A 16,004-nucleotide genomic window follows, 5' to 3' on the forward strand; every position below is an offset into this window, starting at 1 on the left:
TCTTGGTCAGTGTTTTCTCGGCGGCGACAGCAGCGTATTATTCGACACCGGTAAGAACCGTTTATTTTTAATATTAAAGCGCTTTTTGAGTAGGATTCACTTCACAGTCAGTGATAAACCGCTACCGCTGCCTGCAGCTTGTCCAATTTTGAAATGTGTGCGTGTGTATTTATGTTTTCATGTTTATGTTTGTAGCGGCTTGTGCACTTCGACGGAGCTTCGGCGGAGTTCACGGGGCTCACGGGGCTCTTATAATACGGGGTTTGCTTGATTTTAGCCACAGGTTAATGATCAAAATATGGTTAAATATCTCGAGAACTACAGTGCATTAATAATGTGAGTTTTAGCTGCTGTTCTAAGCCTTTGGGTGGAGCAGAGCAGAAGTGAAATGCTAACAAAGCGATTAAGTGTTCAGTCACTTGAGTCTCATGATTCATCAGTTCACTTTGCGAGACTTTAACTATTTAGTTTTTGCAGTTTAGACTGATCTACGGTGGGTAAACTAACTATACACTGAACCACAAATAATAGTCCTGTCACAGTTTGGATTTCAAGTGAAATTACTTTTACATTTTTTAGAATGAGAGCTTAGTTTCCCAGTTAGAACTTAATACTTATCCCTAATGCCTTCTTATTTCCTCCAGGACACCTTAAGATCACACTACAAAAACCAGACACTGCTCTCTTCTTTAAAAATGATGATAATTTACACTGTGAAATCCACACAATAGAAACTACACTTATTGATGACTGGATATCTGCAAGAACCAACAGAAACATTTACAGCAGGGGCTGGCTGCAGTCACCAAACATCAGGGCAGAGTGTCACAAGTGCCATGGCATGCATCCTGTTTTTATAAAGCTGCTTAAAATAGTCTGTTCCAGCTGTCATGAGATCCAGAACATGGTTTGTATCTGGTATAATTGGGCCTAGATGACCAGCTGAGGCAAACTAGACATTTGCACCCACACAGCCTTTATTTCAGCTAATAACTTTCTGTATTTAAAATGCCCAGTCAAAAAATATTATCCCAAAATACAGCTCACGTAACAAGTTGGTCACTGAAGCATGCTTTACATTAGCAGATGGGCGTATTATTTCTTGGTAATGCAGAAATCAGTCCCAAAGAATGTTGGCAGACTCGACTGGCTCTTCATTATAAATGAGCAGTGGCATGTCTAAGTGTAATTTGGCAGCAGAGGTAAGTACTGGCAAAACAAGATTTACAAGGTCTTCGATTAAGTTCAAATCCATTCAAATCCAGAAGTCTAACCTAAGACTTGTAGGTTGGTGTCATCCACAATGTGCAGATATCATATATCCTATGGTTGTTTGATTATAAACCTTTCCAACTCATCCCAGTGGCCAACTCATTGATTGACCAACATGTTATATCAGTTTAATTATAATTTTAATTATAATTTAATCGCAGTCACACAGCTCCAGGGGCCTGGAGGTTGTGGGTTTGATTCCCGCTCCGGGTGACTGCCTGTGTCCGCATGGGTTTCCTCTGGGTGCTCCAGTTTCCTCCCACAGTCCAAAAACACACGTTGGTAGGTGGATTGGTGACTCAAAAGTGTCCGTGTGTGTGTGTGTTGCCCTGTGAAGGACTGGCGCCCCCTCCAGGGTGTATTCCTGCCTTGCGCCCAATGATTCCATGTAGGCTCTGGACCCACCGTGACCCTGAATTGGATAAGCGGTTACAGATAATGAATGAATGAATGTACACACACACACACACACACACACACACACACACATACACACCTGTGGTCAGATAGACTGTGCTGACTTATCTCTAAGCTTGATTTAAGTGCTTGCTCAATAGTATTGGGTTGTAAAAGTAACAGGATTGCTCAAAGAATGGACATTAGAAGCTCCAGCTTTCTGGTGCAGAGTCAACATGTCAGATCAATACAACATTCCAGCAAAAAAAAAAGAAAATCATGAGCTCCATGAAATGGTCTGAAATATTACTACAATAGATTTTTCTGTATTGATCAAGCTTGATATACAGTTTAGGAAATAATTATTTGATCCCTTGCTGATTTTGTAAATTTGCCCACTGACAAAGATATGAACAAAATCGTAAAAAAACTTTGTTTTGGGGTGTTTCTCTGCTAAGGGCACAGGCCTACTTCACCGCATCAATGGGAGAATGGATGGAGCCATGTCCCTGAGTGACAACCTCCTTCCCTCCTCCAGGACATACAAAATGGGTCATGGCTGGGTCTTCCAGCATGAAAATGACCCAAAACATACAGCCAAGGCAACAAAGGAGTGGCCTAACCAGTCTCCAGACCATAATGCAATAGAAAACCTATGGAGGGAGCTCAAGGTCCAAGTTGCCAAGCGACAGCTTTAAAATCTTAATGATTTCGAGATGATTAGCAAAGCGGTGTGGACCAAAATTCCTATATAAATATCCAATTATAAAATTGTAAGGGGTGAACAGTGCTCCTGTGAATGGATACAAATATTTACTGTGAGGGAAAATACACTTCACCTGATCACTCCTCACACCATCAGACACACATTTGCATTATATTACTGTAAATGATCGTGCAGACTAAAAAACACCCCAAACACAAAGAGAACAGAAGACTATAGCATATTTATACAATTATACATTTATATTAAGTATTTTAATTAATACATACAAGCATTGAAAGAAACATTTAATAGTTTTGTTTGCGTTCATAGAGCTTCATACGTTCTTTTAGAATAATAGCATGAGTATAAGTGCCTGATGGTGTGCTGCATGATCAGGCTGCTTCGGTTGGTGGTGCACACTGTAAAAATTGCTCTCTTACAATGTACGACTAATTCCCACTTCTGATGTTTGTCCAGGATTGACGTCGTATCAGTGGCTATGTTGCCAGTTGTGGTTGTCCATGGAGGTGCGGGTCATATTCCAAAGGATCGAGCTCAGCTCTCCTGCGCTGGGGTCCGGGATGCAGCAAGGGCTGGTTACACTGTTTTCAAGTCTGGAGGCAGTGCCATGGATGCTGTGGTAGAGGCCGTCACCGTACTGGAGAACAATCCAGCTTATAATGCAGGTAAAAGCTGTCTGCAAAGCTTTGAGAGCCTATGGTCACACACCAGTTTTGGTAGATTTCATGTGGAAAAAAAAAATGAATACTTACATGTACTTCACAGGGAACACATGTATTCAGCCTTGTCAACATAAAAGTCTTGAAAGAAGCCTAAAACAGTCTAACACGCTACAGCAACCTACTTACAACGAAGCATGGTAAAGCTACAATTCATTCTGTCAGCTTTACACCTCTAACCTTCATTAGAACATCTCCACGAAGCTCTGGTTTATTCGTGTACACTCTGTGCCCTTAGTGGCATCATGTATGCACAAGTTGGTGAACAACTCAGTGAGCGGAGCCATGCTTGAAGCCACAGTGTAGCCTTTATTTTAAAGTGGGTGCTGATTTTCTGAACAGGGCTTGCTCCAAGCATTCGGGTTTTCAGATATTTGTTCGTTGGGTAGGTATTCCGTTTCTAATTTTGAGATTTACATTTTTGGATAAATGTGGCCACATTTAGGCTCCGGCAGTAAAAAGTTCTCACTCCACCCATATTGAGGCTCATCAACATAAAAGTCTTTGTGCAAGTAAAGTCTAAAACTCAGTCCCATAAAACAGCCTAACGTGCTAAAACAACACGCTTACAATGAAGCGAGGCAACGCCACTGTTCATTTTGTCCGCTTTGTGCCTGAAATTAGAGCACCTCCACTCAGTGGTTAAATTGTGTATACTCTGCTCTTAGTTAGTGAGCTAGTTAGCAGGTTAGCGAGCATAGGTAGGAAGCGAAGCCATGCGTTGAGCCACAGCGCAACCTGCAGTGAGGGATATTTAAGCAGGGGTCGGAAGCAGATTTTGTTAATGATAACAATATACAACACCCCACTCCCTGAATATTCGAATATTTACTGAAGGTTTACTCCCGCAGTCTTAAAAACACATGTTGATTGGTGCGTTGGCTGTGTGGGAAAAAAGCCCACAGGTCTGAGGAACAGGGTGAGTGTCTGGTTCCCTGTGCAGGGTGTATTCTTGATTCTGGGAAAGCTCTAGACACACCACAAAACTGAACAAGACCAAGCACATGTAGAAGATGTATAAACGATCCAAATTCAAGAGAATATGTACTGAAAAAAAACATAAACGCAACGTTTTTGCTCCTATTCATCATGAGCTGGACTCTAATATCTAAGACTTTTTCTATGTACAGAAAAGGCCATTTTCTCTCAAATATTGTTCACATATTTGTCTAAATCTGTGTTAGTGAGCACTTCTCCTTTGCCGAGATAATCCTTACACCTCATCAACATCCTTATATCATGATGCTGATTAGACAGCATGATTATTGCACAGGTGTGCCTTAGGCTGTCCTCAATGAAATGCCACTCTAAAATGTGTAGTTTTATCACACGGTTTTATGGCATTATGTCCAACCGCCCTCACAACCGCAGGCCACATGTAACCACACCAGCCCAGGACCTCCAGCATCTTTTTTGCATAACCAAACAATTACTGCACAAACTGTCAGAAACCGTCTCAGGGAAGCTTGTCTACATGCTCCTTGTCCTCATTGGGGTCTCCACCTGACTGCAGTTCGTTGTTCTAACCGACTTGAGTGGCCAAAAGCTCACATTCGATGGCGTGTGGCACATTGAAGAGGTGTTCTCTTCACAGATGAATCCTGGTTTTCACTGTACAGGCCAGATGGCAGACTGCGTATATGGTGTCATGTGGGTGAGCGGTTTGCTGGTGGCAGTGTGTTGGCAGTGGGGTTATGGTATGGGCAGTCGAATGTTATGTTTGTTATTTATGGCATTTTGAATGCACAGAGATACCGTGACAAGATCCTAAGGCCCATTGTTGTGCCATTCATCCACGACCATCACTTAATGTTGCAGGAAGATAATGCACTCCCCCATGCTGCAAGGGTCTGTACATGATTCCTGGAAGCTGGAAACATCCCAGTTCTTGGATGACCAGCATACTCATCAGACATGTAACCCATTGAGCATGTATGGGATGCTCTGGATCGGCGTTTACAACAGCGTGTTCCAGTTCCTGACAACATCCAGCAACTTCACACAGCCTTTGAAGTGGAGTGGACCAACATTCCACAGGCCACAATCAACAACCTGATCAACTCTATGCAAAGGAGTTAGAGTACCAGATACTGACTTGTTTTCTGACCCCCCAAATACAGTAAAATTAAACTACACATTTTAGACTACACAATAATCATGCTGTCTAATCAGCATCATGAAATACGGATGTTGATGAGGTGTAAGGATTATCTCGGCAAATGAGAAGTGCTCACTGACACAGATTTAGACAAATTCGTGAACAATATTTGAGAGAAAAAGGCCTTTTCTGTACATAGAAAAAATCTTATATATTTGAGTTCAGCTCATGAAAAATAGGAGCAAAAACAAGTGTTTTTGTTCTGTTTAATTCAATTGTCTGCTATTTTGTATGCAGTTGTACATGCAAATGAGAGAGGATCTCTATACTTTGTATCGCGTTATATAAAATAGCCTATTGTGTGATGTACAGGGCTCACGTATTAAAGAGCTAATATTTATCCTGCACTAATGGAGTAAAGAGGGCATATATGTCTGTGCTTGTGTGGCTTAGGTCGAGGGTCAGTGCTGAATGTGAAAGGAGAAGTGGAGATGGATGCTCTGGTAATGGATGGACGCACTCTAGCCAGTGGGGCGGTTTCTGCTGTAAGGAGGGTGGCAAACCCAATACAGCTGGCCCGGATGGTCATGGAGAAGGTACACCCCCTTTACCCAGTTCACTCACTCCATCTCAAGTGACCATGGATTGGATTCCCAATTTACATTTAGAGCTGTATCTCACACAGCAGCACCATACTAAGTGTCACTTATGTTAACCCAAGACTCAAGTATTAGACCATGAAAAAAATCTTGAAGCATGCAATAAGAGAATATAAAATATAGATATAAATCTATATGAACCAATACTATAATTAACTTTCAATACAAAGTGTGTTAAGTATGTGGTCTCTATTAATCCCCAAGCACTTTGATATACAGTAATCCCTCGCGGTTCATCTTTCGCGGATTGGCTACTTCGCAGGTTTTTTCAAGGGGGCTTATGGCCGCTATATCGCGGATATTGAGGGGAAAATCTAGGAAAACCATGAAAGATGAATAGCCAAATTATTTTTTTTATAATTTACATGTATTAGACTAGGCCTGTAGGTGACAAAATATATCATTTACAAGTATTTCCTACGTACAGTACACGTATTGTTCATGTCCACATCTGAGTGTAATTTACTTGCGCTAAATCACAGCTTAGGAATGACTCTATTAAAGAAACTGGGAGGATATGACATGTAGTTCCAACTGAAAAACATTATAGAATGACTGTTTAATGCAAAGGGTGGGTTGTTAACAGTACAGGGAGGGTTTTAAAAGTCCAAATACTCATTAAATACATAAAAAAAAAAGTCTTTATTTTTGCGGAAATTCGTTTTTCGTGGGTGGTCTTGGAACGCATCCCCCGCGAAAAACGAGGGATCACTGTATAATGATGGTGTTTGCTGTGTTAAATTTGCAGTTTTATTTACTGCCAATCATCACCACTGTGAAGAGTTTTGGCTGGATCTCTCAGAGTTGTTTATCTCTATTATTGAATTATGCATGTATGCATTTGCTCATGTATCAAATTAAATGTCCCCATTAAAATGAATTGGAATACTATTAATCCGTTCCAGGCCCCGAAAACCACAACTTTAAAAAAAAAAAAAAAAAGTGTTTTTAAATAAGAAAAATGCATTTTATACATACCAAATGTATAATAATAGTAATACATAATAAAACAGGATGTAAAAACATAAACTGGTTCTATTAAGTGTATTTACCTTGAATATCAGCCGGAGACGGGTGGTGCAGCAGGTAGTGTCGCAATCACACAGCTCCAGGGACCTGGAGGTTGTGGGTTCGATTCCCGCTCCGGGTGACTGTCTGTGAGGGGTTGGTGTGTTCTCCCCGTGTCCGCGTGTGTTTCCTCCGGGTGCTCCGCTTTCCTGTGGATTGGCAACTCAAAAGTGTCCGTAGGTGTGAATGTGTGTGTATGTGCATGTCTGTGTTGCCCTGTGAAGGACTGGCGCCCCCTCCAGGGTGTATTCCCGCCTTGCGCCAAATGATTCCAGGTAGGCTCTGGACCCACTGCGACCCTGAACTGGATAAGCGCCTACAGATAATGAATGAATGAATCAGCCGGAGACACTGGCGGAGGTGGAGGAGATTGGCGGAGGAGGTTAGGGGGCGTTTTTCTTTTCTTGCTTTATTGCTTAAATTTACTTACTTGCTTCACACTTAATGCTACAAAAAAAACTATATGACAGAGATGCATGGCAAGATAACAAAGTGAACTGAATGCTCGCTAGGCCACATAGTGGCGGGTGGCGTAAACTCGTTGCTTGTAACTCAGATCTCGGCTCGCATCTTGAAGCAAAAAATGTGACAGTTCGTATCTCGGAAAATTCGTAAGTTGTTTCACTCATAAGTCAAGGTTTCACTGTAAATTATTATTGAGTGTGTTCAGAATGATAAAGGTAGAAGAATATGACAGATACCAGTTAAATATGGAAGCATCAAGAAACAGGTTCGTTTGTGCAGTAAAACTAAAGTACCTTGCAACTTGACACCATTTTATAATCATCTCTGAGTTTTACACAAATGAAGACTTTTAAGTTTAGAGAGAGGTGCCCATAAGGACAGACCTCCTGGTGCTGAAGGCAGAGGAAATGTTTTGTGTGAATGGTTTAGGACTCTTGCTGTTTTTTTTTTTTCTTTTTCTTTCTTCGGCCTCATTAAACATTTAAGGAAAACGCTTAGTGTGGTTTCCCTTGAAAGAGATGGTTACACCCAGAACTAAGGAGTGTGACATGTAACTCATTAGCTGAGCCTTTATGATGTTTTTTTTTTTTCTTTTTAGTCTTTTTGCTTTTTTAGTTCAGCATTATCATGGGTACTATTAATTGAAGAGCTCTCTGCATTATGCAGTAGAACACTGGGACATGTCTCATCATGTCTTATCACAAAGATGATTAAAAAAATACATTTCCATATCAAACACAATAAAGCAAACATCAACACTATTATGACTAGTCAAATAAGGGCAAGTAGACTGAGCTGAGGCACAAAGCAGTGTTCTGAGACAGAAAAGAGCAGTCACTTATCTGAACAAACCATGCCTCCAAACATGAATTAATCAGTGGTGTATTATTCGTTTTTTGGGGAATCCAGAGTCCTGGGTGTCCTTGTGCTGCTCCAAAAAACACACACGCGTAGAGGTGTGAGTTTCTAAGTGAGTGCCCTGTGATGGACTAGAGCCCTGTTCATGGTGCGTTCACTCCTTGAACCCAATGATTCCAGGTAGGGTCCAGAACCACCGGGACCCTGAACGTGATTTAGCAGTTACAGAAGATGAATAAATGAACAATTAAGATGTGATTACGTTCCTTCTCATATCCAGACTAGTCACTTATGCCTGACAGCCGAGGGGGCCTTGCAGTTTGCCAGAGCCATGGGTGTCTCTGAAGTCCCTGAAGAGTCACTGATCACAGACTATGCCAGGATGCGCTGGAGGAAGAACCTTCAGCCAGGTGCCAATCCTGTGGAATGCCAAATGTAAGAGCTAGATTTACCAGACTTATTTAAATAAACATCTACAAACCGTTACTTTATTTTACTTTTCTTTGAACTATCCATAATTCTGACACCTAGTGGCCTGTCTGTGTCAGTAATGTCTGTACCATCTATGATATGGACACTTGGTGGAAACCAATAAATCAACCATAAATTGCTTAATTCATAGCCCTTTGCCATCAATGTGCAATCTGTTTGGTTCAGGTTCTCAAATATAATTTAGGAATTTTCTTTGTTTCCAACAACATAAATTGATTCGCCAATCGGAAAGGTTATTTCCCAGGTATAAAGAATAGTAGGCCCTTAAGTGGGAACCATGACCGTGTCTGTGGGTGTATTGAGTGATGAAATAAATTGTTAGTGCGCAGTGGTGAGGGATCATTGTCCTCAAAGGTTTTGCTGGGTAAAGGCCAGTGAACTACATGGATATATGTATGTTTTCATTTTGAAATGGGAAAATGATCATCAGGAAATAAACCATTAGTAGATTTATAATTTGGAGAGAAAAATAGAAAATAAAAGGAAACAAAAACAGGAAAATGCAGCGTCTTTTTGGGGCTCTGGTCAACACGACTTGACGTGCTTTTGCTACTGTGCTCACTGTTAACAAGCTCAGCAGGATGGCTCAAAATTCGGCATCATTTCCACACGTCTGTCATATTTCGCTATGATCTGAACCCACTAACAGTGAATAACCCATTCCTCTGTCTTGACTTTGTTTATCTATGGTGCTGATGCTGAATTTAACAACTGCAGCACAGCACCCGAGCATCTCCGCAACTCCGCCCCCCACTGATAGTATGAAATGGTTAACAGGGACTAACAAGCAATTTTATACATCTCATATTGCACTTTATTGAAAAAAAATGTAAAATAATAATCACAAACTAGCAAACAACGTTAATTAAAGTGATGGTTTATTGCTCCTTTTAAGTATTGCTTGGATTGCAATAATGTACATTTTGCCAAAAACAAACAACAGAACAAACTATTTGTCAGAGAGATGTTATTGTCAAAGAGATAGCAATGGAATATTACTGCATTCTGTGATGTCAACATCATGGTAATGATTAAACAGTTATAAATTGTACAACCTTTGACAGTCAAAGGATGTTTCTTTATTTGCGAGTGTAATAAATACATTCAGCTCGGTGTGAAAAAACAATGGTAAATATTTTCTCAGTGATTGTACATTTTTATTCTCAGATTTTTTTAAAAATGTATTAAAAACATGTCTTTCAGGGGTAAGATGGGCACAGTCGGGGCGGTAGCTGTTGATGTGGAAGGAAATGTGGCCTGTGCTACCTCTACAGGGGGCATGATAAACAAAATGGAGGGTCGAGTGGGAGACACAGCATGTGTTGGTGAGTCAGAAACGCTTGAGCCTCAGAATTCTTTTATTTAAAATTTTCAGTTATATTTACAGTATTTAGATAATGCTTTAATCCTAAGTACAATGGCATCCGCTTCCAGTCAGTACATACAAGTTGTCAAGTGGTACCGTTGTGTGCTCTTTGGGAGATTGCTGGTTTTAACTCCAGTGGTCCTTTCAGCCAGTGGGCAGGATGCTCCTCCTTCTCCCCTCATCACAACAACAATGCACGTGTACTGCATTTGAAGAAAGTGAGATGTTTTACCATCTGGGTCCTGGGCAGAATATTTGCTGCATGTTGACTGAGACTAAAGTGGATATATGCGTGTGTATAAGTAAAAAGAAGGCACTAATACTTTCTGTACACAGGAGAAAAGTGCTCCAGTGGTTGTGATGGCAGTTGATCTTTTACCTTTGGACGTGCAAGAATGTCTGTACTGTTCAGCTGCTCATTTGCTGAGTCAATATTTAACTTTTTATGTTCAATCCGCCATTCAGCATATCAATACATAATACACCAATTTCTCACACTCTCTCAGAACAACAAGCATTTCTTACATTTCTCAATTTTACAAATGTTAGCCTAGATATTTTTCACATCATGTCATACAATGTATATTTATAGTCCAATGTTGGCAATATGTGAGAACTCCATATATCTGCACCTGTTTAAAAGTGTTATAGTGCCATCCAGTGGTTAGAAAACAGCATCTCAATGTAACCCATCTATTTAAAGGGAACATATTTTGTAAATAAATATTTTTTAAAGGCATTTGCACGTTATGTTGGGGAGCTCCTACCATCCCACAAACTGAAATAAAACAACCCAGTTAGTTTTTTTGTGATCTGTGTAAAAGCATGGGTTAAAATATGTAATTTAATGCTGCGTCTTACATACAGTAGATGACAGACATATGGAGTCAAAAAGGGGCCAAAAAGAGTTTGAGTTTGTAAAACAATACTCACAAATGTAACGGATTTTGTAACTGCGTTTGAGCAACTACAGACACGTAAAACAAAAATCCACAAATGTATTGGAATGCACAAATTTAAAACAACAACAATAACTTAATCACAAATGTGTAAAAAAAAAGACTTGCATTTGTAAATCAAATGTCGTGAATGTGTGAATCAGTACCTTCTCAAACGGCTTAAAATGTGCAAGAGCAGACCTTTTTAAGGTTCCAAATGTGACAGAGGGAGTTTTTGAATGAGGTGGAAAAAATCCACACATTCACTTTCTCTGCTGCATGTGTGAATCTCTTTTTGCAGTTGCGGATTTAAGACCTTGTTTTGACGGCCAATTGATGGACCAATAAGAACACTTTAGCTGGACCAATCAGATCGCGAGGTTTGTTTAACCAATCAGAACATTGATTTGTTGCTGTCAACCATAGCGCTTTTCCACAAAATGAACTCCGGTTCTTGAACCGGTTCTGTTCCTGATTCTTGGAAACTTGGTTCTTTCCAGTGAACCGCCCCTATTTTCACTCCATACAAGCACTTCCGAAATTTTGAAGTCTATCTAGTCACGATGCCAGACCCAAGTTTATGTCAGACTTTGCGTTTTGAGGCTCACTCTCAGTTAAAAGAACAGTGCTAAAACTGGTTCTTCTGAACATGGCTGTTTTGATAGATGCTGTCATTCTTGATCCTTGGTTTATTTTTCATTAAAGCATATCATAGATGTTATTTTTCTTGTGCGTATAATATGTCCACTTTTAACACTGTGCTGTCCCAGGAAAGGAAATGCAGGGCTGACAACATGATATCCGGATAGTGATAGTGACAGGTATATACTTCGGGCAACCTTTATTATAGGACTAGAGCTGGACAATATGGCCACAATTTATATCGCAATATATTTCTTATTTTCGGACAATGCGATATAATTCCAATATGGATACGAACAATAAAAAGCCAAAGAGAAACTGTAAACATCTGAAAGCACCATGACATCACATCAAACAACAACTTTAAAATTGAGTGTGCCATAAACTGATGGCAGAGCCCTGTAATGACCATCAGTCAGTGAGAGTTGCTTTAAATAATGTATATTGAAAATGTGTTTAAAAATAATATCATATTGTTATTGAAACATTTTATATTGTGAGTATATATTGATATTGAATTATTGTCCAGCCCTATATAGGACTAATATGTTGTATGTCCAAAGGTTTGTAAACACTAAGCTTAAAGTTGACATGCTCAATGCTAAGTGTGGGCTAGAGGGGTATAAAACCCCCAGCTTTGGACTTTAGTGGAAGTGTTTGTTTTTGCATTGTTTTTTTCTTCTTTTGTTTGAGGGGGGGCAGGGCGGGTGTGTGATGTGGTGGAGTGGAAAAACTAATCATGCAACATCACTACCTGAACTCACTCATGCTTTCAGAGCTGACAGTAATGTTTCGACATCTAGTGTAACACTTTCCTAGAAGGATTGAGCAATTACTGTGACACGGATAGCCAAACTACATATTAGTATTCTCTGTTTCAGAAAAAAGGTCATGTTTTATAGTTCCAATTTGGATATCTAATTTACTAAAAATACAGCCATGAGCAAAATATCTGTTCTGGCAGAATGGATATTTTGTGTAGAGTTTATGATATCACACAGCAATTATATCTTATCCAAATAATGCTTCTTTTTTGTATGTCAGGTTGTGGAGGATATGCAGATAACCAGAGTGGAGCTGTGTCTCCTACTGGTCATGGAGAAGCCATCATGAAGGTCACGCTGTCCAGACTTATTCTCTTCCACATGGAGCAAGGTAATATATCAACCAAGTGTGTACATGTGTGAAATATTAATACATTAAATATCAGATTTCAGTTTGACTACACTTAACACCTCCATAGGAGGTACACATTCATTACTGTGGTGACTGCTTGTATGAAAGCTGAACTTGTATTTAAAAAAACAGTACAAACAAGCACTCTACTCATTACAGTCCTGACTTATAATCCATAAAGCCAGGGATTAATGAAGCGGCTAATGCCTCAGCAAAGGACTATGCTGGTTTTAAGTACATAGAGTGAATCAGGACATATATATGTTTAAGTGACCCATTCTTTGACAAATGACATTTACTACAGTAACAAGTGCAGTCTGTGATACTTTGTGTGTATAACTGCTGTTATATTGAAACCTCATCACTAATTGGAAATGCTTCAAATTTGCAATATGTGATTATTTCATAACAAATGGACAATAGAAGGGGTTCAGAATTATTTGGAGTATACTCTGGCTACAAACCCCATTCCCAGTAAAGTTGGAAGTGTTTTGTTAAATACAATCAAAACAAGAATATGTGATTTGTTAATGTTCTATCATTTTTGTTTAATGAAAGCACAAAGAAAATATTTCTAAAGTTTCCACTGATCAACTTAATTATGTTTTGTAAATATACACTATTTTTAAACAAATGCCTATTGGGGTAAAATAATAGTGACAAGTTTATAGAATATTCAAATTACAAAATTAGCAGGTGAATATAAATGGTATAAAAGCAAAATTGACCTTTTATACCATTTGCAAGCAATGAGGGATTGTGCCTCACCTTATGAAGAACTGTCAAACTGTAAATGCAAGATTGCCTTTGCTATACCTTATAGAATATTGTGAAAAGCTTTAAGAAGTCCAGGGAAATCCCAGTCCATGCAGGGCAATGCCAGAAGTTACTGTTGAATGTGCATGACCCTCCAGCCCTCAGACAGCTCTACATGAGAAATCATCATGGGACAGTGATAAATATAGCCACATGAGCTCAGTGAAAACTGTTGTCACCTAACACTGTCTGTTGCAGCATTAATAACTACAACATGAAATGCTATACACCTTTGCACATTTTAAAATTGCCAACTAATCACAATTCACAGTTGTCACATTCTCAGTTTGAGTTTTCTCAGAACATTATGGAGAGGTTAGTAAACGCTGCTGAGAAAGCCAGAAAACTGGACAACAGAGCCACTGCTGAATTTAATTTATTCATTCATTCATTCATTATCTGTAAGCGCTTATCCAGTTCAGGGTCGCGGTGGGTCCAGAGCCTACCTGGAATCATTGGGTACAAGGCGGGAATACACCCTGAAGGGGGCGCCTGTCCTTCACAGGGCAACACACACACACATTCACTCACACCTACGGACACTTTTGAGTTGCCGATCCACCTACCAACGTGTGTTTTTGGACTGTGGGAGGAAACCGGAGCACCCGGAGGAAACCCACGCAGACACAGGGAGAACACACCAACTCCTCACAGACAGTCACCCGGAGCGGGAATCGAACCCACAACCTCCAGGTCCCTGGAGCTGTGTGACTATGACACTAACTGCTGCGCCACCGTGCCCGCCCTGAATTTAATTTAGTGTATTTAAATTAGGGCAGTTAATCGTTAGATTAAGTTACTGACATAAGTCTAGGCGAAGATAATTCATTTTAAATTGATTTGAAATCCACTTCCTCTCTTACGTGTGAGAAACTTGTTCCTTTGCGTCCTGCATTGTAAACAAACACATCTCTTGCAGTGAAGTGCTGGTGAAAGAAGCAGCCAGAGAATTTCAAAGTGGACACATCTGGTAACTCTCCACAAATGGGATGCTGCTCTGTGGAAAACTGTTGATGGATATTTAAATGACAGGCTGTTTTCCAACAAACTGTTTTCCAGGTAAAAGCCCAGAGGAGGCAAGTGACCTGGCCCTAGACTACATGAAGGAGCGTGTGCAAGGTCTGGGTGGAGTGGTGGTGGTGGATCCAAAAGGCACCTGGGCGGCTCGTTTCAGCAGCCTACAGATGGCGTGGGCTGCAGCTCAACAAGACCAGCTCCATTACGGCCTGTACCATGGAGAGGACTTCACTGAGCCTATATAGAGCCCCTCGTGATTTTCACTCACTCACATACACTGCACAGGTCTGAGCTGAATTCATGCAAATCCGTGTTAAGGAATGACTGGAAAATGAGGGAAAATGAGTATGTTTAAATAATGCAGTAATGATTTACATACACATTACAAATCAGTATAATTGGCCTTAACTTATTAACTAACTAAAGGGAAATAGCGGAGTACATGAGCATTAATGATAATATTCATAGTAAATTATAAATTAATTTTGTTTTTATAAAATTCATGTTATACATTCTGCTGCTATTTAAGTAAGTTTACTTCTGATCAGTGCAACACTCCTTTAACTCAAATGTCATGTTGCAGTACTGACTGTCTTCCACTAGATGGTGTAGTCTTGAACACTTGTTTAGGATGCTCTCCATATTTACTGTGTAAACTGGTCTTTAGGGGTTTTTAACTGAAAACTGAAATTCCGTTTTTTTAATAAATGTATATTTGCATATTTTAAAGTGTTTACAGCATTTAGGTGATTTACATCATACATTTACCATGACCTTTTTACATTTATACCTCATACAAGCAGAGACACACCAACACCAGGGTGAGATGTTCTGTTACCAGACGTCTATGGAATACTCTGCATTAAGCGTCTTTTGACATTTCATCTCTGATAAGTGGAAATCCTTTAAAAAAACAGACAAAAGTTCTTTACTTCTTTAACTATGACCACAATTAAAAACAGAAGCGCTGAACAAAACAAGTAATGTTATTAGTTTAGGAACTAACTGAATAATGACAGATTAATAAATAAGTAAAACATTCACAAATACAGGAAGCTTTTGTTGTTTGTTAGTTTCAGTTGTCTGTCAACTAACAATGGGATACATTGTTTTTAAGACAAAAAAAATGTTTTGTGCTAACATTTTAAAATAAATAAATCTATATTTCACATGGATTATGTCAGATTTTTTGTAACTGTAATGCACAAATGAAGTCTTCTGTAGGTTAATGGTCACTGACCTGTCCTCCTTTTGAGTGCAGTATTTCAGGTTTGTGCTTGTTGTGTCAACAGAAC

General features: G+C 39.6%; 1 protein-coding gene across 1 annotated transcript; it reads left to right on the plus strand.

Moving 5' to 3' along the window:
* On the plus strand, positions 1-15,884 carry asrgl1 (asparaginase and isoaspartyl peptidase 1). The gene is made up of 7 exons (XM_066679505.1): positions 1-50; positions 2,852-3,060; positions 5,666-5,808; positions 8,543-8,697; positions 9,958-10,079; positions 12,745-12,855; positions 14,752-15,884. The coding sequence occupies exons 2-7, from the start codon at positions 2,874-2,876 to the stop codon at positions 14,952-14,954; spliced, it is 921 nt and encodes a 306-aa protein (XP_066535602.1). The 5' UTR covers positions 1-50; positions 2,852-2,873; the 3' UTR covers positions 14,955-15,884.
* The last annotated feature ends 120 nt before the right edge of the window (positions 15,885-16,004 follow it).

This window comes from Hoplias malabaricus, chromosome 8 (genome assembly GCF_029633855.1).
Source record: "Hoplias malabaricus isolate fHopMal1 chromosome 8, fHopMal1.hap1, whole genome shotgun sequence".
NCBI lineage: Eukaryota > Metazoa > Chordata > Actinopteri > Characiformes > Erythrinidae > Hoplias > Hoplias malabaricus.

What these genes read in the sequence shown, in the direction of transcription:
- asrgl1 (XM_066679505.1), top strand. Translation starts at nt 2,874, where the DNA reads ATGTTGCCAGTTGTGGTTGTCCATGGAGGTGCGGGTCATATTCCAAAG. An exon ending in CCCGGATGGTCATGGAGAAG is followed by an intron (nt 5,809 to 8,542) that starts GTACACCCCCTT and finishes TCTCATATCCAG; the next exon opens with ACTAGTCACTTATGCCTGAC. An exon ending in GGGAGACACAGCATGTGTTG is followed by an intron (nt 10,080 to 12,744) that starts GTGAGTCAGAAA and finishes TTTGTATGTCAG; the next exon opens with GTTGTGGAGGATATGCAGAT.